At 37.5% G+C, this 25,967-nt stretch overlaps 1 protein-coding gene across 11 annotated transcripts in view; it reads left to right on the top strand.

The window, feature by feature from the left end:
- Positions 1 to 25,967, top strand: part of KLF12 (Kruppel like factor 12) — a 408,906-nt gene that overhangs the window by 191,901 nt on the left and 191,038 nt on the right. For all 11 annotated transcript variants that reach the window (XM_045588701.1, XM_036455691.2, XM_045588699.1 and 8 more), the window contains one exon: positions 259 to 348. In XM_045588701.1, coding sequence (XP_045444657.1) covers positions 259 to 348 — 90 coding nt within the window. The remainder of the gene's footprint in view (positions 1 to 258; positions 349 to 25,967) is intronic.

Below are 25,967 nucleotides of genomic sequence, written 5' to 3'. Positions count from 1 at the left end.
TTCCTTACGCTAGTTTATTATAGTCTGACCTCCAACCCTGAGGTCAGAGAATCAGACTGATTAATTCAACTTCTTGGTCATTATTTCAAAGGAAAGTTCAGAATGAGCAGATAATTGGTTGTGCTGATATTCTCAGTTAATTATGCTTCATTGTTAAAAAATTGGGTTAGCTGTACTAAGTGTATACCATGAAGGCAGGCTTTAACAGATGTCCTCTTTTGAATACGTTAAATCCCTCTCTCTCTTTTTGATTCTCAGAATATCAACACCTCTGAAAACAGAATGTTAATGCTTGATGGGATGCCGGCAGTCAGAGTCAAAACAGAGCTTTTGGAATCTGAACAAGGGGTAAGCAGAAGTTTCTGACATCACCACCTTCTCTCTGTGACAGTGGCTGTCATTTCCAGAGCATCCTGAGATTGGCAGGATATTTCTCGTGTCTAAGCTTTATTCTCCTGAGTAAAATCACCTGAGACTATGGTTGATTCTCACCTTTTTGCAAACTCAAATATTACTAACCTGGAAAAGATAATTTCCTGAAATTACAAAGTTTTAGTGGCCTTGTAAGAACCGTATGACTTTATTTAAATTGGTGAATGTCTTGATAAGCTAATAAAAATCCAAAGCAAAGAGGAAGTATTAAAAAATAGAAAGGGAATAGAAACTTAATGTCAAAAATAGCTTGGTTCTTTCTTGTTAGGAAATTACAGCATGGGGGTATGGGAATGTTACTGTTTGTTGGGTGGATTTCCCTTTTGGCATTTGTATTTATCCTTTTTCATGCCAGGAGCAGAGGAGACAGTGGAAAAAATTGAGGTCACTGAGTTTGAAAAGAGCACAAAAGCCAAAGAAAGCTTATTTAACAGTGTATCGCCAAATGGACAGATTAATTTATGGCTACTAAAAATATAAAGGTTTAAGAGCACAGCTAGATTTCCTAAAAAGGATGTTGGATACTTTACAATTGTTAACAATTATATCTTCACCAGTTAAATTACAATAAGGGCAGAGTGATCACTTGCAGCGCCCACTGACCACGTTTTGTATTTAAGCCAACAAGCATTTCTCTTGAATCTGAGTGCACACTACCCACCTGTCTTATGAAACCACCACCACTGTGGCAGTACAGATGCTTGGAAAAAGGACATAAATTACATAAATCTTTAATCTTATTAGTGTATCATTTATTCAAAAAATCAAAACTAAACATTTGCATTTAAAAAAAATATTTCTTTATTGATTTCAGAGAGGAAGGAAAAGGTAGAGAGAGAAACAACAATGATGAGAGAGGAGCATTGATTGGTTGTCTCCTGCATAATCCCTTCTGGGGATAGGGCCCGCAACTGGGCATGTGCCTTTGGCCAGAACTGATCCTGGGACCCTTCAGTCCATAGCTGGACATTCTATCCACTGAGCCAAACTGGCTAGGGCTAAACATTTGCATTTTTTAAACAATCCAAATAGAATTTGAAAGTGAATAAAATCTCACTGTTACAAAAATCAGCATGGATAAGTTCATCTGGGATCACATTCAAAAAGTTAGAATACTTTTGTACCAACAGGATTTCTAACGAGGGCATCTGAAGGCATGGATGGGGATGGTCGCATTTACAGGGTTTCTCCAGTTCCTTCCTCATTTCTGAGCTATATGTGACAGGGTGTGTAACATCGCTGCACATCCCCCTTCTGCAGTGTAAGCCTGTGTCTGAAACACACCACTGCAGAAGGGGAATGTGTACGTGGAGAGGACATCATTTTACCTTTATGTTGGTGTTGACAGTCACAGCTATGAAATGTGGACTATGTTTACCCCAAATACAACTCCACCGTTCTGTGCATAACATTATGTGATGGATCATATAGTTCAACTTAGGCAGTAGAACATCGTGGCAGCAAAGAGAATGTGGCATTATTAATATTATTTGTTCAACCTTCAGAGCAAGCTACGTTTTTACTTGGGTTTTCTTTCCTGACTCATCAAATCTTACCTTTTTTGTTTAATCTTACCGCATGAAGATTTATTTTACATTTTGGAGTTTGGTGGGGTTTTTTTGTTTGTCTATTTTTAATTTTTTAAATCTAAATGCATTAGCTTCAGTTTAATGAATATGTTTCTGAAAAACCCATATTTAAGCTTAACAAGTGATATTGACCGTGGCATCTTATTCAGAGAAGATAGTCCTTTTGCTACTGCTGATAAAAAAGTGAAAAAGTGGTATATTTAACAATGTTTTTCTGTTTGTTTCGGGGTTTGTTTTTTTAAAAAAGAGGAAGGTCAAAGCTATTCCTTTTTCAATTCTCTTTCAAGTCTTTTATTCTATCAAGGGGAAAGCTCCTCCTCCTCCTCTTCCTCCTGCTCCTTCTCCTCCTCCACCTCCTCCCCCCCCTCCTCCTCCTCCACCTCTTCCTCTTCTTCTTCTTCTTCTTCTTTTTTTTCTTCTTTTTCTTCTTTTTTCAAGAAAAGAGAGAGAAAGGGAGAGTAGGAGAGAATTAGAAACAACAATGAGAGAGAAATATAGATTAGCTGGCTCCTGCATGCCCCCTACTTGGGATCCCGGCTGCAACATGGGCATGTCGCCCGGGAATCGAACCAGTGACCTTTCAGTGCATGGGATAATGCTCAACCAACTGAGCACACCAGCCAGGGCAACAATGCTATTTTTTTAAATTTTATTTCATAATACCTATATTCTTCAACTTGAATACCAGTAAATTTATTCAGGTCACACATTTCGGTGGAAGGCAAAAAAATCACAGAAAATACTACCTGGGCCACTAGTTAAAGCTAGGATAGTGTATTACTGTCCCCAGTCCTGGCAATCTTTAATGATTTCTAAATAGTACTCTCCCTATAGCATTAATGTTCAGTGATAAAGAAAGGTTTGTAGGAAACATTTATGTACACAAAGAAAAAAAAGCTGATATTCCAAGAGTTTTTATGGTGTGAATAAGAACCTCCTGCCACATTTATATAAACAAGTTTTCTGTCCTCAAATAGGGAGAAGAAAAGTTGTAGATTCTTAGTTTGTACTTAATGCTTGTTTATTAAAATCAAATTTCCTCCTTGTGAATGGAGCTGATATTTCTATTTTAATCCTAACTTATTTTCTATATTTTAGGGAGAAGTAGAAACTTGATTTTATTATTTTTCTTAAAGTGTGTGTACTTTTAAAAATATGTAATAGATATTTCATTCTGTTTTACATGAAAGCTTCAAGAAAAACAGCCAGCAGTGTTTAATGAAAGGTATTAAGACATACTTATTTCATACTTAATAATCTATAATACTTTAAATCAACTCTTTAGTAAGTTGGAGATAAAATCTAGACTTTTAGTAAAAGTTCATTTTGGTCACTTTACTAGAGTTTTTCATTGTCAATAAAGGGATAGATGACATACTATTTAATTTCAGACTCTCCAAACTATTTTTAGATAAAGAGTGCTAGAATTCTGAAGATTTTTAAAATTTCAGTCTTACAGGACTCTTTCCTCATTTCCTGTAAAGGCTGGCTGCAATTTGCTTCTTCATAAGAAAATGTAAACAGTGGAATGATTAATCACATCTATGGTGATGACTTTGGCAAAAGATGAGACCTGCTAGTCACAATGAGCAAAAAGTTGTAGACCTGTATCTATGTGTCACAACAATGGGTGAGAAAGCCTGAAGTTGGTATATTGCCTGGATTCTGAAACAATTCTGGAAAACCTAGTTTTGAGACGCTGTTTATAGGACCTGGGTATTGAACTCCAGTCTTTTGGGGAAGAAAAATTAGTCTGCTTGTCAGGCTACAGGCAGTATTGTAAAGATTTGTTCCTTTACATGGACCTCATGTTTCCATGTACCATGAAGTCATGTTTGTTCTCTCCTTTATGCTATACACTGTCCCATAGGTCTCCTGCTGTAGGCTGGTCTCTAGGTGTCCTTCTACCCCTCTGGGACCTTGTGAGCAGATTTTAGATCTTAGAAAAAGACTGTGAAATGGGTCTAGGTTAGCCATTCTGCTTCTGTATGTGGTCATGTTTCTTTAATCCAATTGTAAGAGCTTAAAGTGCAAGAATTATTTATTATATTTTTCTTGTAGTTCCTGGCACATGGTTAGTGCTCAGTAAGTATTAGGTCTAGTAATAATTAATGTCGTTTTCTAATACTTTTTTTAAATCAAATATATTTAAACAATACAACAAAATTTAATCAACAATATAGTTGCCGTTGTTTTCTACTACTTGTGCCCAACGCTCAGGAAGCATTTTAATCCCTCTGTTGTAAAATTCTTGTGATTTTGATGCAGAAAATTCGGTCAATGCATTTTTGAGGCATTCTTCATTATTAAATTTTTTTCCAAGAAGAAAGTTTTGCAAAGAACGAAACAAATGGTAATCGGAAGGGGCAATATCAGGAGAATATGCAGGTTGAGGGAGAACTTCCCATTCCAACTGGCGCAGTTTTTCAGCAGTGATTCTTGCAGTATGCAGTCGTGCGTTATCATGGTGAAGAATTACGCCCTTCCGATTAATCAGCGTGGGTTCTTTTTCTCTTAAAGCTTGGGCTAACCTTTCCAATTGGGCACTATACACTGCACTTGTAATGGTTTGGTTAGATGGTAAAAGTTGATAATGAAGAATTCCTTTAAAAATTTCACCAAACACACAACATCACTTTTTTCGCATGCAAGTCAGGTTTTGGCGTGGGCTGCGGAGCCTCATTTTTGTCCAACCATTGAGGCCACCTTTTCAAATTAACATACAACACCCATTCTTCATCTCCGGTAACAATTTACTCTAAAAACAGCAAACGGTTTTGATGAGAGAGGAGCGAACTGCAAATTGTGACTCTTTGATTACGGTTGTTGTGTTGTCGGTCAACTCATGAGGAACCCATTTTCCAAACTTTTGGACTTTGCCAAGTGCACGCAATTGATTGGAAATTGTTTTTTGTGAACAATTTAAAGTTGTTGCAAGCTCTTGTTGGGTAATTTGAGGATTTTGCACCAAAAGAGCTTGAAGAGCTTCTTGATCAAAATTGGACACACGGCTTCCACCACTCGTCATCTAGCGAAAAATTTCCGTCGCAAAATTTCTCAAACCAACGCTGGCATTTTCTGGCGCTAACTACATCTTGACCAAGAGCACTACAGATGTTTTTTGCAGCCTCACTTGCTTTTCTTCCTAATTGGAACTCGTAAAGCATGCAGTGCCGAATATGCTCTTCATCCGCCATCTTCTTAGCCCTAGTTTTGCAACAAAAACCAAACCAAACACAAACTTTTTCAAGCAAAACTTTTTAATTCCACTTCGCATGTTCTGTAGATACCACGTGTTTGAAGGTTATGTCAATACAAGTCAACGCCAAGCAAGATTTTAAACGAATGTTTAAAAACGACATTAATTATTACTAGACCCGATACTTGTGTTATTCAGCTTTTCCAGGCATTACAATGGGCATGGTGAAAACTATGGAAGCAGTCAAAACTAGCTGTGAACCTGTTCCTATTACCTATTAGGCTTGTTGTGAACATGAAAAAAACCACCTGGAAATACACATTCTTATTGGTGGCATAGGTCTTCATCTTGCACCCATGGGGCCTGGATAGATGATATGCTGGCATATTGAGCCCAGTTCTGTGTACCTTTTTTCCATTTTGCATTCTGATCCTTGCATCCTTAGTTGTGTAATATCTAAGGAAATCATTATTGCAGTCTCCTGAAATGCAACATCAGTTTTCTTCAGGCTTGTTGGAAAAGTATTACAGCAATACAGTCAGTATGTGCTGTTAAGCCGTCCGTGGGAAGGGCGTGTACTTTGTGATGCACTTCAGGGGCACAGCAAGTAGTGTCAGAATGACTTTGTGACCTTGGTGCTTGTGTCCTACAGTTACAAGGACTTCCCAAATGATGTCAGTCCTTGGATGTTCTGACATGTTACTAAGAAAGGACTAAAACGGGTAAAAGAGTCCTGGAACTATTACACACAGAGCTAAAGCAGTGTGCAGAGAAAGGGCACTGCCCTGAGACTTGAAACGTGATTTTATTCTGGCCCTGCAGTTTACGGGCTTGAATGACTTTGGGAAGTAAGTCCTATCACCAGGCCTCTAGGTCCTTCTTTAAAAAAAAAAAAAAAAAAAAAAAAAAAAAAAAAAAAATATATATATATATATATATATATATATATATATATATATATATATTATTGATTTTTTTACAGAGAGGAAAGGAGAGGTGTAGAGAGTTAGAAACATCTATCAGCCATCTCCTGCACACCCCCTCCTGGGGATGTGCCTGCAACCAAGGTATATGCCCTTGACCAGAATCGAACCTGGGACCCTTCAGTCCGCAGGCTGATGCTCTATCCACTGAGCCAAACCGATTTCGGCTCTTGGTCCTTCTGTGTTCAGGGAGACTAAGTCTTCCCAGGTTCAGTCTGGCATTCTCTGATTCTAGTGAAGGACAAGGGGTGTGAGGAAGGATGTCTAATTATGAGTTTAATAATCCTGCGGCAATGAAACTACCTGTGTGTGGAAATGGAACTGCATAGACTCTTTAAAGTGAGACAGTCCTGAGCTCAGATGCCTGGTCAGTAGGTATGGGTCACGGTAGGACTTTGTCTGCTTATTTCTCCTCGCCTGCAAGCTACCCACCCTCCCAAGAGCCTCTGCATATGGCGGGTGCTGAGTAAATGTTCTCCTTTCAAAGAAAAACAGGAATAAAAAGGGCTCTGTTGCTTCCGTTTCCATTGGTTCAGTTTTCATAAGGCATTTAGTAAAGGTTTTTAGCATCTATGTTAATTCATAATTTAAAAATAGATTTAAAGAAAATCTCAAGTTGGAGTTCTTATTTTTTATTTGAATTCTTGTTTAAGTATATCTGGAGATATGCTTTACAGTCTGATTAGATTTAATCTTGTGAAAGACAGAATAATGAAGCCAGAAATCAATTATTAAATGAACGTAAACATGACTAAAGATTTTGGTGTGATGATGGCATTTGACCGCAAATTTTTTAAAAAAGGGGTTTTGAGTTCATACCCTTTAAGCGTGCTTATTGATATATTTACAGACGAAATGGTTAAATGTCTGGGACTTGCTGCAGAATAAATGGAGGGAAGAATGGATGGGGGCAGAAACAAGACTGGTCATGATTTCACCATTATCGAAGCTGGAAAATGGGTACAAGGTGACTCGTTTAACTGTTCTGCCTAATATTTTGTGTATGTTTGAAATTTTTTAGGTAACGTGTTTAAAAGGAGGAGAAAAGAGCTCTCTAAATAAAAGTGTCTTTTAAAAATATCATAGTTGCAGAGTTGTCATGGGGAGACATGAAAGAAACCTTCCTCAGTCACCCCACTGTTTTCTCAGCCTGAGGAATCTGCCATAGGTGGGAGCCAGCCCGAGTCCCTCCACCAGCCACAGCAGGGTGGAAGCCCATGCTTTCCCTGGTCTCTTTTCTCTTGCAGAGGCAGGTATACCTGTGACCCTGTAATTCTTGGGCCTTGGGCCTGTGGATAGAGAGTGGTGGCAGTAGTGTGACTTAGAGAGTGAGGGGGAAGGAGGGAAGGGAGAGGGATAGAGATAGAGATAGAGATAGAGATAGTGATAGAGATAGAGATAGAGATAGAGATAGAGATAGAGATAGAGATAGAGATAGAGATAGAGATTGGATGTTTTGCTGACTTTAAATCACTCCCAGCTGTCAGTGATTGTATGGTAAAAGACTGTGTTCATTCAGGGATAGTCCATTGTCTTTGCCCCAGCCACATAGCTGGGAAGGGTACAACTATGTGGCTGTGGCAGCAGACAAGCATGTATTCTTCATGGCTTACTAGCAGGAAATACTAGCACTAGTAAGACCAGAGGTCCCTCTGAGCTCCCTAACTTTAGTGGGAGGACAGAAGAGAATCAGGGTCTTTTCCCCTGAGGCAGCTTAGAGTAACTTCTGCAAACCATTCTGCAGGGCATTCCAAACAAGGTGATGAGGCCATTTCTATATTACAGAGAACTGACTGGCACCTTTAAGCCAACTCTAAAGGAACTTCCTTAAGAGATTGTACTTTGTTTCTCCTTATTCCTCATCATCCCTGCGTGAGGAGTTCATAGATAGGGAGGGCTCAATACATAGCAATTGATTCAGATGCTGTTTATTGTAACAGCTGTATCACACTGTAGAAATGAGAGGATTTTGAGATAGGTGTTATTTTGGAAAAGACCCCAATCTTTAGACTTTATAAAAGAAAATAGAGCTAGGTTTTGTTGCCGAAACTAGACATGTGCTATAAAATGCTTATTTAAGGCACTTACATGAAAATTCAGAAGCTTCAGAGGAAAAAAAAACCACAAAAAACACAATAACAAACCTAACTTTTTCTGTTCGTCAGTAAGACTTTATGTTTAATTTAGCAAAGATTTAATATGCATCTGTGTGTCAAAACTTAGCAAGAGAGAGTTATGTTAATGATTTTATCAGAGAAGAAGAAACGACATTATAAAAATGCCACTTGCATTACCCTTTAGCAGAACCTCATTATTACCTCCCCTACTGAGGAGGAGCCAACAAAGCTAGTAAATTGGTAGAATTATCTTATTCCTATGAATTTGCTTATCCTTTAGTAGTATCAGATGGCCCACTGCTGGAGATCTTTTGATCTGTGGTGAAATGTTTGCTTGTCACTACCTGGCTTCAAAGAACAACATATGCAGAATCTGTGTTCTCACTAATAGGAAAGACCATTAAAAAAAAAAAAAAAAAAAAAAAAAAAAAAAAAAAAAAAAAAAAAAAGAAGAAGAAGAAGAAGAAAGAAAGAAAGAAAGAGAAAATTCTGTGTTTGCAAAACCCATATTTTAGGGAAGAGATCGCCTCCACAACAGAAGCAGAGTACGACTGATTTTAATAATGTCAGAATGGCCAATAAATGTATTAATAGAATGAATTGAAAATCAATGAGCTGTGATAGTAATTACAGATAGTACCCAAGGGAAATATAACAGGCAGACAAATCCTTTCCCTCGGGGCCTGCCCTGGGCAAAGCTCTGAAGTCAATAATTCTGTCCTCCTTCTTTCCCATTAGTAATGTACTTTCTTCTTCAACTCCATTCTCCTCCTCCCACTATTCAGACCCTGACCCTCAGTGCTGTAATGGTTGAAGGTGCCAACAGAAGAGCAGTTCTAACTGCAAACTCATTAATTGAGAATATAAAATGCTACTCTTTCCAAGAGTTACGTATTTGCATTTTTATAGGGTCAATGCTTTGTAAAAAGGAACACTTCTTAAAGAAATTTTATGTGCCTAATAATTTGGGAATCTTGATTTGGGGAAAATTAACCTTTCCAGAATATTTCAGCTTATGCAGGATCACGTTCTCCTTCATTTACTACCCTTTGCGGTAGATTTAAAATAAAATAAATAAAATCTGCACCATGAGGCATGTAGTTTCTCATTTTCTCTCTATCAAGATGTATTTTCTTGTGCTAATATTAGCTTAGTGGCTCATAGTTTACCTCACAAAAGTATCATATTTAACCTCTGGAGGACTTTTGCTTCTGATCACAAGGGATTATCTGCTATGGGAATTGACCATTCATCATATACAACTAGAATACCAGATGAAATATATGAATTTTTTTTTTTTTTTTTTTTTTTTACATATCATATAACAGGCAGTTATGGCCTGTGATCCTTAGGAACAGGGTGCAGAAGGAGGTGAAAGCTGTGATTGCCTCAGGCTGTTGCTGGAAGGCACTGCAGAAAGGGAGAAGTGAAATGGGGCCTAGCAGTCATACTGAGGGCCATAGCAGGGATTGGAATTCGGAGAGGTCAAGGCTACTCATTTTTAAAGAGGGCTCTGGTAATTGTTAAGCTGTCCTCTTAAGTGTTTGGGTGTGTAATGATCTTTCTGTGTGTGGAGGATAGCAAAGAAAGAAGACAGAATGCAATAAGCTGAACATTTCTTAGAACTCACATAAAGTTTACACAAACCATGATGGAGAAACCTCATCTTACATGGGGCATTTGGTGGAGCGCTTAGAAAAGTCAGAACTTAGTAACGGGGCTGACTTAGTCCCATAATAGTCTGGTCTGGCCCTTGCCATGGTAGGCCTGTAAAGCAAGCTTAAAAGGATCAAGCTGATCTGCAAGGTACCGTATTTTTCGGACCATAAGACCAGAAGTGGGGGGGAAAAGTCCCTGTGTCTTATGGTCCAAATATAGCCTACACATATACTTTAAAAAAAAAGTTTTTTTACTTGCCCGGCTCTGTGTGGTCTCTGTGTGCTTGCCCGGCTCTAAAATGGTTCTAAATGCTGCTGTTTACTTTACAGGGTTGATTATATGTGTTTATGACTGTGATGTTGGGTTTTAATGCACATAAAATATTTTAGGACACTATTTGTTTCAGAATCTTTTTTTCTTCATTTCCCTTCTCTAAAAACTGGTGCGTCTTATGGTCCGGAGTGTCTTATGGTCCGAAAAATACGGTATATAATTGTTCCAGAACAAAATCCAGCACTGTAAAGGAAGATTACAAGATCTAGCCCTCAGAAATGTAAAAGTCACAATGTTGACCAATTGGTCAGATTGATTAGACAGAGAGAAAAAAAATGAATAGAGCCTTAGTGCCTTATATCTCCAGTTTTCTAATACATGTACAATTGGATGCTCAGGAATATTGTTAGGAGTCTGAAAAATATTTGAATGAATCATAGATGGACATTATACAAAGGTGACAAAAATGATCAGCCCACAAATCCAAGATGTTTAATGAGCCCCAAGTATAAGAAACCACAGGAAGCATATTGTAATGAAATTGCTGGAAACAAGTACTTAAAAGCAGCCTGGGGAGAAGAGGGGCGTGATATACCTGACATGCTGAGGAACAAAAATCAGACTTGGTATCAGGCACAATTCAGGACAGAACTTCCTTAGGTAGGAGAAAAAGGACACTAGATAAAAATTTGCATCTACACAGGAAATGAAGAGCACTCAAAATGGTCGATAATCTGGCACAAATAAAAACATTAAAAAAAAAACCTGCTCAAAGCAAACATAATATTGTATATTATAGAATTTATAACATATATTGAATGAAATGAGCAACAACAGAAGCAGAGACAGGAGAATCAATGAAGGATACTATTGTATATGCGAAGTGGTATGGTATTAATTGAAGATAGACTGTGTTAAGTTAAAGGTGCATATTATAAATCCTAGAGCAACCACACACAAAATAACACAAGATATAGTTAATAAATCAGTGGTAAAGATGAAATGTAAAATTTAAAAAAAATACTCAGTATTACCTAAAGGAAGGAAGGAAAAATGTACATAAAAAAGATAGGAGAAATAGAAAACATAGCAAGATGGCACATTTAAATACAATATGTTGATAAATATGTGAAATGCAAATGGTTTAATTTAATTAAAAGACGGATGGTCAGACTGGAAATAAAAGCAAGACCAAATCAATGCTATCAGAAACTCCCTTTAAATAGAACGATACAGATAGGATAAAAGTGATTAGATAGATAGAATTAAGAGTAGTCAAAATCATGAAACTGGAAATAGAATGGTAGTTGGTAGGGTTTGGGTGGAGGGGGAAATGGGAAGTTCTCTGGATATAGAGTTTCAGTTTTGCAAGATGAAAAAGTTCTAGAAATTGTGAATATAGTCAACACTACTGAACTATGCATTTAAATGATTAAGAGGGTAAATTTTATGATTATGTGTTCATCATAACAATTAAAAAAACAAATCAGGAAACTGATGATTTATAATAAACAGTATGGGATTGGGCCTAAATAGGCAATTGGACATTCCTCTCATAATCTAATACTACTGGCTCCCAACTGCTCACCTACCTGCCTTCCTGATTACCCCTAACCTCTTCTTCCTACAGCCTGATCACCCCCTAACCACTCCCCTGGCAGCATGATGGATGCCTAACTGCTCTCCTGCCAGCCTGTTTGCCCCTAACTTCCCTCCCCTGCAGGCCAGGTCCCCCCCCAACTGCTGTCCCCTACAGGCCTGGGTCCCCCCCAACTGCCCTTCCCTGCAGGACCAGTCACCCCCAACTTGCCTTCTCTGCCAGCCTGGTCACCCCTAACTGCCCTCGCCTGCAGGCTTGATCACCCCCAACTGCCCTCCCTTGCAGGCCTGGTCCCTCTCAACTTCCCTCCCCTGTTGGCCATCTTGTGGTGACCATCTTGTGTTCACATGGGGGCAGGATCTTTGACCACATGGGGGCAGTCATCTTGCCTATTGGAGTGATGGTCAATCTGCATATTACCCTTTTATTAGATAGGATAGAGGCCTTGTGCATGGGTGGGGGCGAGCTGGTTTGCCCTGAAGGGTGTCCATGATCAGGATGATGGTGCCCTTGGGGCATGGAGTGGCCTGGTCGAGGGGCCTGTGGTGTTTTTCAGGCTGTCCATGCCCCTTGGTAACCCAAGCGGAGACTATTATCTGGGGTTTATTTATCTTCTATAATTGAAACTTCATAGCCTTGAGTGGAGACCTAGGCATGCCAGGGCTGCAGAAACTTTGCTGCCTCCATCACAGGGGTAAACCGTAGCCCCTTGCTCTCTACAGCTCCATGGCTGCTGCCATTTTGTTGGGATTTATTTATCTTCTATAATTGAAACTTTGTACCCTTGAGTGGAGGCCTGGGCCCTCCATGGTGTGTGGAAAGCTTGGCTTCCTCTATTGCCAGGGGAACCCAAGCCACCCTCCTGCTGGCTCCATGGCTGCAATCATCTTGGTTGGGGTTAATTTGCATATGTGCACCTGATTGGATGGTGGGCATGGCTGATGGGCATGTTTTATGGGTATAGCTGAGTGATGGTTAATTTGCATATTACTCTTTTATTGGATAGTAGATAGAAGATACTCCAATAAAGTCAGTTTACCTGCAGAGGTTCAGAGGTCATTGCCCATATTAGTTTGCAGTAAGAACTCTTAAAATCTCTCTTTTATCTTATTTGCATAGGATTAAAAAATATTTTACCACATAAGTTATGTTCGTTTAATATAAAATAATGCTTCCTATTATTTTAAAATTGGTAAAAGTATATAATAATATTCTCTGGTTGTTATACCAACAAAACTTTATTTTACTGTTTGTCTATCAATTTCAGAAGTCAACAAGTTGAGCAGAGTTGACAAGCAGATATTAGATTCACTTTCCAGAAAACTTCTCTGTCATAGTATTTTGAAAACCCAGAATTTCATAAATATGTAACAACAAAATGATGCCAACAATGAGTGTTTTTTTTATTATTGCTTTACAATTTATGTCTGAGTTATCACTGAGAAAAATGTATACTTTGTTACCAAAGCACATTCAGCCTCTTGGCCATTTTTATCAATTTAATGTCTTGCTGAATGGATATTTCTATGGCCTATGAAAAAAAATGAAGCTGTTCCTGACCCACTGGTCAGTCTTTTTTCTTATCTTAAGGAAATATTGTCAGGGGATTTTCTAAGTAAAGAAATATGCACTTCTCATTAGTTGTAAATAAACCCTGATGTTTAGATGACTCATAGTACCCATCATCAATTCTGTTTCCAAGTCCCAAATTTTAATTTCATTGCCATGTTCTTGTCATAAGTAATTATATCGTTTTTGATAATGTAATGAAGATGAAGATTGAGTTCATTCAGTCTTAAAGCTCCTGCTGCTAAATAAGACTATCTTATTCTTTAAAAGTAAGGTAAAGAGTGTACTTTTCTAAGTTGTTTTTTTTTAACCTTAGCTGTAATCTTTTTAAATTTTCAACTTGAAAAAATTAATTCAACTGTGGGTTTAAAATCTCCGAATTCCTATAACAAGGTAGTAGAACAAGTCAAGTTTTGTTTCATACCGTGTTTCCCCAAAAATAAGACATCCTCCACAAATAAGACCTATTTACAGGTTTCCTTTTGAGTGAAATATAAGGCATCCCCCAAAAAGAAGTCCCCCCCCCCCCCAAGGCTAAACATGAGAGATTTGGTCCACTGATTCTGAAAGAAATGGAGTCACAAGAAATTCACCAGGAAATTCAGAAATTGGATTGTTTTGATGATGTTCCAGAAGATGATGACATGATTGTCATTGAATAAATGAGTACGTTCTTGATACTGTAGGATTCACAGTTTATCTGGTTTGTGTTGACAACTACCGTACTACCATACCGTATACAGGTAATAAATTTCCTTTATTTTCATTTAACAATAAATGTGTACCGTATTCTTCTTCATGGAAAAATAAGACATCCCCTGAAAATAAGACCTAGCGCATCTTTGGGAGCAAAAATTAATATAAGACACTGTCTTGTTTTCAGGGAAACAGGGTAGAAAGATGGATATTCAGACCATTTAAAAATGATTACTAATATATTATTTTATTTACTAAAACAAAGTAGCAAAGTGCTTTCTTTCTTTTTTTAAAAAATATATTTTATTGATTTTGTACAGAGAGGAAGGGAGAGAGATCGAGAGTTAGAAACATCGATGAGAGAGAATCATCGATCAGCTGCCTCTTGCACACCCCCTACTGGGGATATGCCCGCAACCAAGGTACATGCCCTAGACCAAAATCAAACCTGGGACCTTTCAGTCCCCAAACCGATGCTCTATCCATTGAGCCAAACGGGTTTCTGTGCAAAGTGCTTTCTTGATCAACGTTCTGGCCACTAGCACATTTTAGGGAGCGTTTGGGTATTATTTTCAAGCCCATATGTATGACCTCTTTATCTATATATTTTCCCTAGTCAAAATTTACTCAATAAATCTTACAAATCTGGCCAGGTAGCTCAATTGGTTAGAGTATCGTTTCCATATGCCAAGGTTGTGGGTTCAATCCCTGGTCAGGGCACATAAAGACAACCACATATTAGATTCACTTTCTAGAAAGTGGCCGACCCGGTGTGACTCGGGTTGAGCACCAACCTATGAACCAGGGGGTCACAGTTCGATTTCCCATGAGAGCGTATGCCCGGGTTATGTGTTTGCTACCCAGTGTGGGGTGTGCAGGAGACAGCCAATCAGTGATTGTCTCTCATCATTGATGTTTCTCTCTCTCCCTCTCTCTTCTCCTCTGAAATCAATAAAAATTTAAAAAATTAAAAAACAACCAATGAATGCATAAATACGTGGAAAGACAAATTGATGTTTCTCTTTCTCCCTTTCTCCTTTTTCTCCCCTCTCTCTAAAAATCAATTTAAAAAAACAAACAACTTACAAATCTTGCTGAAAATTTCTTCAGTCTCTTTTAGTCAACGTTTTTGTAAAGGGAAATTATTTTCATAAACATCATTCTTGATATGGTAAATAAATACGAAAAATATGGCAAAACACTTAATGTCTACTGTTTTACTAAATCATAAAATAAAGAGAAAATTGCCTTTTTCCATTCACATTGCATAACTATATGCTGCCATTTGCTCTTGTCATCCTCCCACCAAATTTTATTTGCCACCATGGCTTCTGATTTCTATTTTCAATATATTGACATTCTCTAAATACATATAAGCACAGATTGTGCCTTCATCCTCAGGATTACTATACTTGGGGTATATTCACATTTTTATGCAGTGTATTTGAACTACAGAAATGTTCCTGAAAAGGCTATGTAATGTTTTCCTATATTTAAGTTCAGGTATAGCACTAGTAAAGGATATAGAATTCAGCTAGAATAAATTATATACATAATGCTTAGTATAGTACAGTGTATTAAGTAATTAATAAAAAGCACCTGCTCTTTTAATTGCTATTGTTAATCTGAATTTTCTATTTTTCATGATATAGTATGTATATGTAAATTATAATAACACTAGAGGCCCAGTGCATGAAATTCATGCAAAGAGGGCAGTTGTCCCTCAGCCTAGCCTGCACCCTCTCCAATCTACATCTGCTTGGGGGGTTCGAGCCTAAATGGGCAGTCAGACATCCCTCTCACAATCCAGGACTGCCTGCCTGCCTGCCTGTCCCTAACCATTCTACCTGCCAGCCTGATTGATGCCTAACTTCTCCTATGCTAGCATGATGGTCCCCAACTGCCCTCCCTTGAAGGGCTGAGGGAACTGGGGGACTGAGGCTGGATGCTGTGGGGACTGGGTAAGGAGGGGTTGAGGAGACTGGGGGACTCCAGCTGGATGAGAAGAGGCTGAGGGGACTGGGGGGCTGAGGCTGGATGAGGCATGGCTGAGAAGACTGGGGGATCGAGGCTGGATGAGGTGGGGCTGAGGCGACTGAGTGCTGACATCTTGTGGCTGTGGGCACCGCCATCTTGTGAGGGTGTGGCATTCAATTAGCATATTCCCTCTTTATCAGCTATGGGTGTTGCCATTTGTAAGGGTGTGATGGTCAATTATTATATCCCCTCTTTATTAACTATGATGTCCATTTATTTACATATATCTTGAAAATGCATTTAACATGAGTGATGCTCTAAGATTATGATATTCTATATGATTCCATTATCAATTTTAAAATGCTGCTGTCAATGTATTTTTTACACGATAAAAATAGTATATATTGATATTATGTTATTAGAATTAGAAGCAAAGCAAAAAAGTACTTTATTTCACATTTTTATTATCATAAAGATAATTATATCGCCACCATTGAAATTTTTCATTTTCTTGAAAAATGATCTTTATAAAAAGTATGAGAAAACTAGAAGCAAAATAATATTTGGTACAAAATATGGCCAGTATCCTAAATTAATATCTCTTGCTTGTTCTTATGGGAAAAATACATTATTTTATGCTATGAAATGTGAAATAGTTGGGGGTAAAAGTCACTAAGTAATTGATATTTCTAGTTTTTGAATTGCATAATTATCATCTTTATGCTTCAAAATGCCTTAGTGTTGTAAGAGACCTATGTCCTTTGTTAGAAAGAGTACATTGTTTTCAAATGAAGTGAAGTTGTACCTACATGATGTGACCCTACTTTATGTAGCTTACATTCACCCAAACTTCTCAGCCGACTGTTAGTCTGTATGTGTAGTGGCCTCTGTGATTGCCTGGCATTTTTTATCACATTGACTCTTTGTTAGCTTCCAACATTGTAATTCCATTCCCTGAGAATATACATGTATTAGTGATCATATTGGTGTTGCTTCAACCTAATACTCTTTCTCTTCCTGTTGTTTGTGTATGTCATGGTTATCCTCCAAGTTCCAGGACAAAAATCACTCATCTATAAAGTATTCTCCAAATATTCTCATTGATCTTTCTCTTCTCTGCACTTTTATTGAATCTATATATAATCACTACCTAATTTAACACTTTTTTTACCTCAAATTGCATTATGTTTATTAACTCTCAGCTTAATTTCAAGCACATTTACTTGTTAATTTTGTCTCAAAAGAGTAATTTATGGTGCAGATTGTTAGGGAGCAAGATAGAAAATGTCCTAACTTATAGGAGCCTCACAGTTTATTTGCAAGATGATCCTGATATTAAAATTAAATTTACCAATGAGAATAGCCATGGAGTGTACCATTTATGAACACTTCTATGTGCCTGGTCATTTATACCATCTCCTCTAACACTTCTGGTAATCCTGTAGTGATCATCTCTACTTCACCAATGAGAACAGTTATAATTAATAACGGATAAGCAAATTCTCTAGGATCACACAGCTTTCCAGTATCAGAACCAGCTATGATTGAACTATAAAAAAAAAAAAGTGATGGTTTCCTGTGATACTAAGCTCCCATTGAACAAATGCTAGAAATATCCTAAATCAGTGGTTGGCAAACCACAGCTCGTGAGTCACATGCGGCTCTTTGGCCCCTTGAGTGAGGCTCTTCCACAAAATACCAAGACCTGGGCAAGTCTATTTTGAAAAAGTAGCATTAGAAGAAGTTAAATTTTAAAATATTTGGCTCTCAAAAGAAATTTCAATCATTGTACTGTTGATATTTTGCTCTGTTGACTAATGACCACTGGCTTAGACTGAATCTGATTTGGCTATTCTAGCCTTGCATTTTCTGGTGTTAGAAATGTACTTCTGGCTTTCTTTAGAATTTGTAGTCTGAAGTAAAACAATGGGCAGCAGTACTACTTTGCATCTTTGTATATCCTTGCATAATTCAGAGGATTTCAGTGTATGTTATCATTTGATATTTGCATGAATTCAGTGAAAAAAAATGGAACAAAGTATTGTGATCACTTTTTATATGAAAAATTGGGAATATAATGTAATCACTTATAAAGTTACAGTTGTGAGATTATAAACCAAGGATTCTAATACTTTAATTGCCCACATATTTCAAGTGCCGATATGTATACAGGTTAGAATTATCAGCAGAGCTGTGGACAGATAGGATTCCCTGAAGTCATCATGAATTGAAGTGGTATACCAGTATGCTAGTGTTGGTACCCAGGGGTGTTGGCCTAATGATGTTGAAGGAGACAGAACTGAGGCTTGGCGTCTTAGTTTTGACAGGAGGCATTAAGAAGATGAAAGAACATTCTAGGGTAGGTACAGATAATATGGAAAAACATTGATGGGAATGGGGCTTAATGCTGAATAGGCTAAGAGCAGATTTTTTTTTAGAGTAAAAGGGTATCATTCAACCTTTTGTTTGGACAATAGAACTCTGTTAGTTGTAATATGACAGGTTTCTCTGTTTCCCTTCTTCACCTTCTTTTTTTAAAAAATATATTTTATTGATATTTTACAGAGAGGAGGAAGGGAGAGAGATAGAGAGCTAGAAACGTCGATGAGCGAGAACATCGACCAGCTGCCCCTTGCACACCCCCTACCAGGGATGTGCCCACAACCAATGTATTATACATGCCCTTGACGAGATTTGAACCTGGGACCTTTCAGTCTGCAGACCGATGCTCTACCACTGAGCCAAACCGGTTTCGGCTCTTCACCTTCTTAGTGTGTTATTCCCCAAATCTTGCTTTGGGACTGAATTTTCAAGCCTGTTCAGCTGTTCCAGCATTTATTTAGATAAATTTGGAATTATTGATGTTTGTAACATAAAAGCTGTGTTAAAGGTAAGTGGTTAGACCATTGACTTTCATGTTTCATGTCCTTTAAAATTCTTTATACCATTTCATTTATCTAATATGATTTCATTACAATTCGTGTAACGCTATGAGAATAATTCATGTCATTACTTTAGGCCCATTATTTCTATGGATCTGGAGAGTTATTTGAGTGCTGTTCTGCCATATTCTCAGTTAGAGTCTTGAAATGGTGCGATTGTGATTCTTGAGACCCCATTTTACTGAAATCACACTCTACGACAGATTTGCAGTGAATTTAGCCTCATTCTGCATAGCTACAATTACTTAGGTAATTCAAGCAGAGAAACCACATGAGCTTAAAACCAAACCATTTATTGTGTGTCTTTTATTAGTTAGAATGACTTAGTCTGATTAGTTTTGCAAAATAAGTTATCCTTCTCTAACTCCTTTATAGTTCCCAGTTATTTATGTATTCGATCATGTAAAAAAAGACACTGAAGTGGGTAGGGCATTAAACAGGTAGACATCGGAGAACTCTGAAAATATGACCTTATGTGTATACTTCAAGTTTTAGTAAATGACACTTTGTTATATACTGATGTATGTTGTTATTTGAAGAGCTGGCCATGCTATAACTGAGTTCCCATGTCCATCTTTAAATATCCTCAGCATGCTTCAGGGCTTCTGTGTGCATTGCAAGTGGTATCAATTCACTGGAATAGGTGGAATAGATCAGGTATCGTGATCATCATTTTTCACATTGGAAAATTGAGTAATTAAATTCTGACTTATATGTGATATGGTTTGATAATTGCTTCTAAGGGATGGCCAGAGAATGTAGGTGTTCTAGCATGACATTAATGATCAAATTGTGAACCAAGAAGAATGGGCAGGAGGATATATCCATCTCAGGACTTGGGAAGCTGGGAAATGAAAAGAAGCTTTTTACTAAGTGGTGGTCTGCTGACCATGGCTGCAAATCCCTTGGTTTCCGACCTACCAATTCAGAACCTCGGGGAGCAGGAAAAAACAAGCTGTATGTTCAGCTAACTTCCTCCATCATTCTCCTGCCTGCACCATTTTGGAGAACTGCTGATACAGAGGGAGGTAATTTGGGCTCTGGCTCATTAGGGTTCCTATGCCTTTCACTTTTAAGGTGCTGACATCTACCTCAATAGATCACAGAACCTCCCTTCTGCTATGGAGCGAGGGAAGGCCGCACATGTCTGCCTTGTCCGTGGGACAGTCTGTCCTGGCTGTCGGGCTGGGCTTCTTAGAGGAGTCAGTGGACACTGCAGTCTGGACACATCTTAGGGATTTTTAGCACCTGAATTGATTAGAAGAGGCATGTACATTCTGAATGGCACAAATGATCCCGTTAAAAACTCAATGGGGGCTGTGAGGCGATTGTAGGAGGAGTGAAGTTAGTGTGATGCTGACAGTGCCGGCCCCCCTGTCTCTAGCAGCCTTTCAGTGCCTGCGGAGCCCCCTGAGTTCCCATTGTCAGGTGCAGCACTGTATTTCCAGTCCTCAGCCAATTACATTGCCATTGAATCGTGAGAAATGCACTTAACTCTATCTTTGAAGAAGTCGTTCACATCTCAGTCATTGACATTTTATTTTACCTCTTCTCTGCTAAGAGCGTGAATGACTCATTTAGAAGTTAAAAAATACTTGAACTGTTTAAAATATTGATGCTATAAGTGCCATAACTTAGAAGAGGAAGCATGAAACTTGGCATTTAAATTATGTCTCCAAAGATTCCACGTCTTTTGCACAGAATGAGACTCGCTATTGAGTGAAGCTGTGATGTTGGATTCCGAGTTCCCCTCTGGCAGCTTGGCAGCAGGCGGGCGAGCGCCACTTAAAGTCCCTTCAGAGGGGAGCTTGGCGTTCATATTCACCCTGCTCTCCTGGCCCACCAGGAGCCCTAGCAAAGGAGTTTTATAGGCTAATTTTTTTCTAAATTTTCATCTGTAGAGATGTCTTTTTTTTTTTTTTTTTTTTAATAGTTTGAACAGAGGCTTTTTGGGTGAGCTGAAAAGCTGTCTTGTACAGCACCTGTGACAATGCATAAAGTAGGTTCTCAACACATTTACTTTTTAAACCATGTATTCAGCCTGGCTAGGAATCTGAGGTTTTCTGTTTATGTTCCTGTGACATAGTGTCAAGATACTGCTACACAGAATCCCAATTCTGTTACCTTTGTCAGGGATGGTCCCGAAGTGTCTAACCTTCAGACCATCCCTGTCAGAGATATAAGAAAAGGGGGACTCATATCCCTACCCTGAGCAAAACAAAATAAATGAGCAACTTTTATAAAAACTTCCAAGCCCCATGTCATACTATTATATTATTGCTTCTCACTTTTCCTCTTGATTTTCTAACCCACCTCTCATTTCTCTTTGGCAATGTTGTTTCTCTGCCTTTGTCTCTCCTTAGCAGTCAGAGATGCATATAAACAAAAGTTGAATGTTAACATAAGAATCAAGACAAATACTCCAGTAATTTTTTTAGGTGACAATTTACTTTTTTAAGATCGAAAAAGAATTGTCTCATAAATATGGAGAGGGAGGGAGGGGGAGATAGAGTTAGAGTTGAGAGAGAGAGAGAGAGAGAGAGAGAGAGAGAGAGAGAGAGGAAGAAGCAGAAGAAGACAGAGAGAGACCTAGTTAAAGGAAAGGAGAATAATTTTTATCTTAATATTTAAATAGTGGTATTTAAAAATACATGCTTCAGTCTGAACTATTGAGGAAATTATGCTTTTAACTTAAGTTTTCTAAAATAGAAATAATATTAGAAATAATAACTTAATTCTCTACTTTACTTTTCTTTAGACACCTGACAAGTGATTTTTGGTTTAGCCACAAACGCAACTCATAAATACTCTAGAGATATAGGACCACTGGTGAACTGTTTATCTTGTTAGCAAAACTCCAAACTGTCCTTTATAATTTCTGTCATTAGTTTTCTCATGCCTGGATGAAATCATCTTGAGGTGAGAGCAGTATTTCTGTTGTTTGGATATTTTAGGAAATTGGGATTATTGTGGAAAAACCTGGCAAAGCTTTCGTTAATTAAACATCTCAAAACTTTTTTACAATACCTCACTCATTTATGGATAATAAAGAACATTATAAACTGATGAACCAAAAGATAGATATAGAGACAGTAAAGCAACAAGCAGACTGTCAAATTATAGCAGGGAGGGTAGGGAGATCTGGGGGAGATAATAGATCGACTGAAGGACTTGTATACATGCATGTAAGTATAACCAATGGATACAATACTCTGGGGAGGGAGGGTATATATGGGGGTGGGCAATGGTAAGATATGTACACAGATAATAATTTAATTAAAAAAAACTTTTTTACAAAAGGCTAGCTTCTAGATTTTGTTGGTCTTTTCTATGGATACAGAAATGCTAAGCTCTCACCTCTTTTATAGTACATTTGAAATACACAAATGGTCTATTTATGACACCAGAAGAATATCTGTAGGATTTCAACATGCACCATTGATGGGGGGGGGTAAGAGAAAAAACAAACAATTTTAACCCTCAGTTCTTATGTGAAATGTTTAAAACAAAGATGGGCAAGAATAAAGTAATTTCCTTTGTATACAGAATATGAAGATCTTATTCCATGTAGTAAGGTATAGAGGAAAACTGAAATAACATTGAAAGACATGGGGCCCAAGAATCTTACTGCATGTGTATATACATTATTTAGTCACTGTGGCGAGTACTTTCAGAAAATTTGAGTTATTGTTAAACTTATGTATAAATGGAAAACTATCCAATTGAAAATAGGTGATAAATTCATTCACTTAAATAGAAATTCAGTATAAAAATAAAAACAACTTCATACAACAGTAGAAATCCCTCCTATTTTTGCATTTCCCAAAGAATATGACTTCTCTCTAAAAAATAAATAAAATTTGTGCAGTTAAAACATCCTTCTAAGGCAGGAGTGGGGAACATCCAGCCAGCAGGCTGTATAATGCCCACAAAATCATTTTGTCTGGCCATATATAACAGACTAATTTTTACTTTGATAATTTTGTATGGCCTGAGAATGATATTACAAATATCCAAAAGGCCCTTGGCAGAAAAAAAGGTTGCTCATCTTTGTTCTAGGGGGACAAATATATGGTGATTTGACTTTGGGTAGTGGGCATACAATGCAGTATACAGATCTTGTAACATAGAAGTGTACCCTTGAAACCTACATGATCTTACAAACCAGTGTTACCCAATAAATATTATGGAACAAAAAAAAACACACAATTTTATTTATTGGTCCTGCAAACACCTAATAGGAAATCCACAGATTCTGAAGCTCTGTTTTTTAAACAACTTCTACATGTGGTAATAGAGGTTTAATATTTCTTTTGATTTTCAACAAATCAAAAGGATACTTCCATCCTTCTAAGAGTAGGATATAGAGGACACCTGAAATAACTTTGAAAGACCTGGTGTCCAGGAATCTTACTGCATGGGTTTTCAATATGTGAATAACTTAGTCACTGGGAAGGTACTTTTAGAATATTTGAGTTACTTTAAAATTTATCAAGCTAAAAAAACCTTGAGTTTATGTTAAGATGCTATTGATTGACAGGGCAGGTGAGGCCTATGTAGTATTTTAACATATGTGATTGCATTTGATTCTGCTTACAACATTTTCAGTCTAAGCAGTGAAGTCTCAGAATGTGTTAGTGTCCAACTGACATGAAAACTTAGGAATAGTCTTCCCATTCTAGACAGATAATAAAATGTCACCTTAAGAGTATTCTCTGGTATACATGTGGGACAGGAAAACCTAATGTGTAAGTATTCATAGCCACTCCTTTCTGCCAGCTTCTTTTGGTTCTGGGCCTTAGTTACACAGAATCTGGATAGCAGGAGGAAGATGCGTTTTGAGGGTGGTGCTGGGAGGAGAAGTGGAGAAGCAGGAAAGCTTTGCTTTATTCTGAAAGGGGCAGAGAACTTGTTACTGAGTGAGAGAATAATTGATTTTGAAAGTGAACATAAGAGCCAAAAAGGCTTTAGCGAGTTTGGATAGAGAGTTTAAAAGTTTGGTGGACAGGACAGGAAAGATGTGGCAAATGTTTCAGATTTTGAAAATGGGGAAAAGTGCATTTTTATTTTGAGGAACTTAACATCTAAATTACTTATTAAATAATGGAATTTCCTTGTGACATATGTCTGGCAGTTCACCTTCACTTAGATTACAAGCTATTTTTAAAAATAAGTGTATAGGGTATTGATTCTATTGGTGGATAACAATCCTAGAAATTTTTATGGCTATTCTTGGCTTGCTCCTTAATGAGGAACTTTCTGCCTTAGAATTCTTGAAAAAACAACAACAACAAAAAACAAAACAAAACACACCAGAACTTAATCTATGAATCCTATGTCAACTTTGAAGCATCTGGGAGCCTCCTTCAACCTGTACTGCATTCCTGTGTCAGTTACAAAGACTTCCATGGGCTCCCAGAAACTCAGAGGAAGACCTGCTCTATGAGTTACTACCTATAATTTGATGACAGGACACCTATTTAGCTTGTGGCATTTGGCGGGCATTCTCTAGAATCTGACTGGTTTTCAGAATAGTCTAATCAAACACCTATTCAGAGGTAATGATGTGTTTCAGATCTTCAAAACTTTGGCAGCACAACTCAAAACAGAGGAATTAAGAGTAAATCAAGCAGCATTAAAAAGTCTAATAGGAGGTTTAGAGCACTTCAGTGGAAAACCTCAATAGCAATTAGGGTTCCCTTAACTATTCTGAGGCTCTGGCAAGAGAAACCTAGTGTCAAGCCAAACTCAGGATCAGGTGATAGGAAATAAGTCCTTGTTGGATAATTCTTCTTTTACTGGCAGTCTTCCCTTTTTTCTGGTTTTAATTGCTAAGTAGTGCTCTAAATGCTGTCCTTGTATTGGGTAATGCACTTGAATGTGAACAAGCTTGAGTCATATGCAGTTCACATCACAGAGTCTGTATGATTCTTTTTGAGTTTTATTATTATTATTATTATTATTATTATTAACAAGTACAGAAATGTTCTTAAAATCATCCTATGTAAGAACTCTTGTGCTGTACTGAAGGGTGAGTGAGAAATGTACCTTAAGTTGTAGTTCATCAAAATCAGAGTAGAGAACTGACTTTTCTAGGGGCAACTGAAAAGCAAGAAAAGTAGAAGTAGTTGTAGGCTGAATGTAGACATTCCAGTGGTGGAATTTCTGGGTGGAAATGTATTGCCATGGAAACAAAGATTTGAGTAGGAGTAAGAAAAAGAAAAATTACAGAGAGAAGTATATTTGGAAAAAATGAAGGTAGGAAAATAAGTTTAAAGTTTAAGTCACTTATAATTGTGTTGGGCAAGTCAGCATGCACTTTTGTCCTGTTAGTTTGGTTCTTTTCACTATGTTGTGGGCAAAATATCTGTACATATATATTTTAACTAGACTAAGTATTTAAAGATTAACTACTCCTTAACTAGGCTAAGCTTTTTAACTAGACTAAAGTCCTTGGGGACTTAAATGTCAGAAATGATATATTTTTTATTTCTCACTGTGCCTTCAGAGTGGAAAAGCTCAACAGATGTTGTTCAGTTAATGTTTCATTCAATTTCATTTAAAAAAATGTCTTCTGCTATAAAATAGTTGCAGGCATGATATCATAGGGATTATAGTCAATAACAGTGTAATAACTATGTTTGGTGTTGGACGGGCACTAGACTTATTGGGGTGATCTCTTTATCAGTTATATGAATGTCTTATCACTATGTTCTACTATATTAGTTTCACTGTGTCCTGACACTAGTATAATATTGTATGTCAACTGTGATTTAAAAATTTAAGAACATATGAAAAAATAAAAAACAGAAACAAAAGCTTTAACTTATTTAAAAAAATGCTTTCTGAGTATCATGTGCAACACATCACCCTACATGCTGCAGGAACACCAGTTACATAACACATAATACCTGAAATGAAGTGTTCACAC

The sequence above is a fragment of the Pipistrellus kuhlii genome, unplaced genomic scaffold (genome assembly GCF_014108245.1).
Source record: "Pipistrellus kuhlii isolate mPipKuh1 unplaced genomic scaffold, mPipKuh1.p scaffold_m20_p_3, whole genome shotgun sequence".
Taxonomy (NCBI): domain Eukaryota; kingdom Metazoa; phylum Chordata; class Mammalia; order Chiroptera; family Vespertilionidae; genus Pipistrellus; species Pipistrellus kuhlii.
This window is presented reverse-complemented; position numbering and strand designations above follow the sequence as displayed.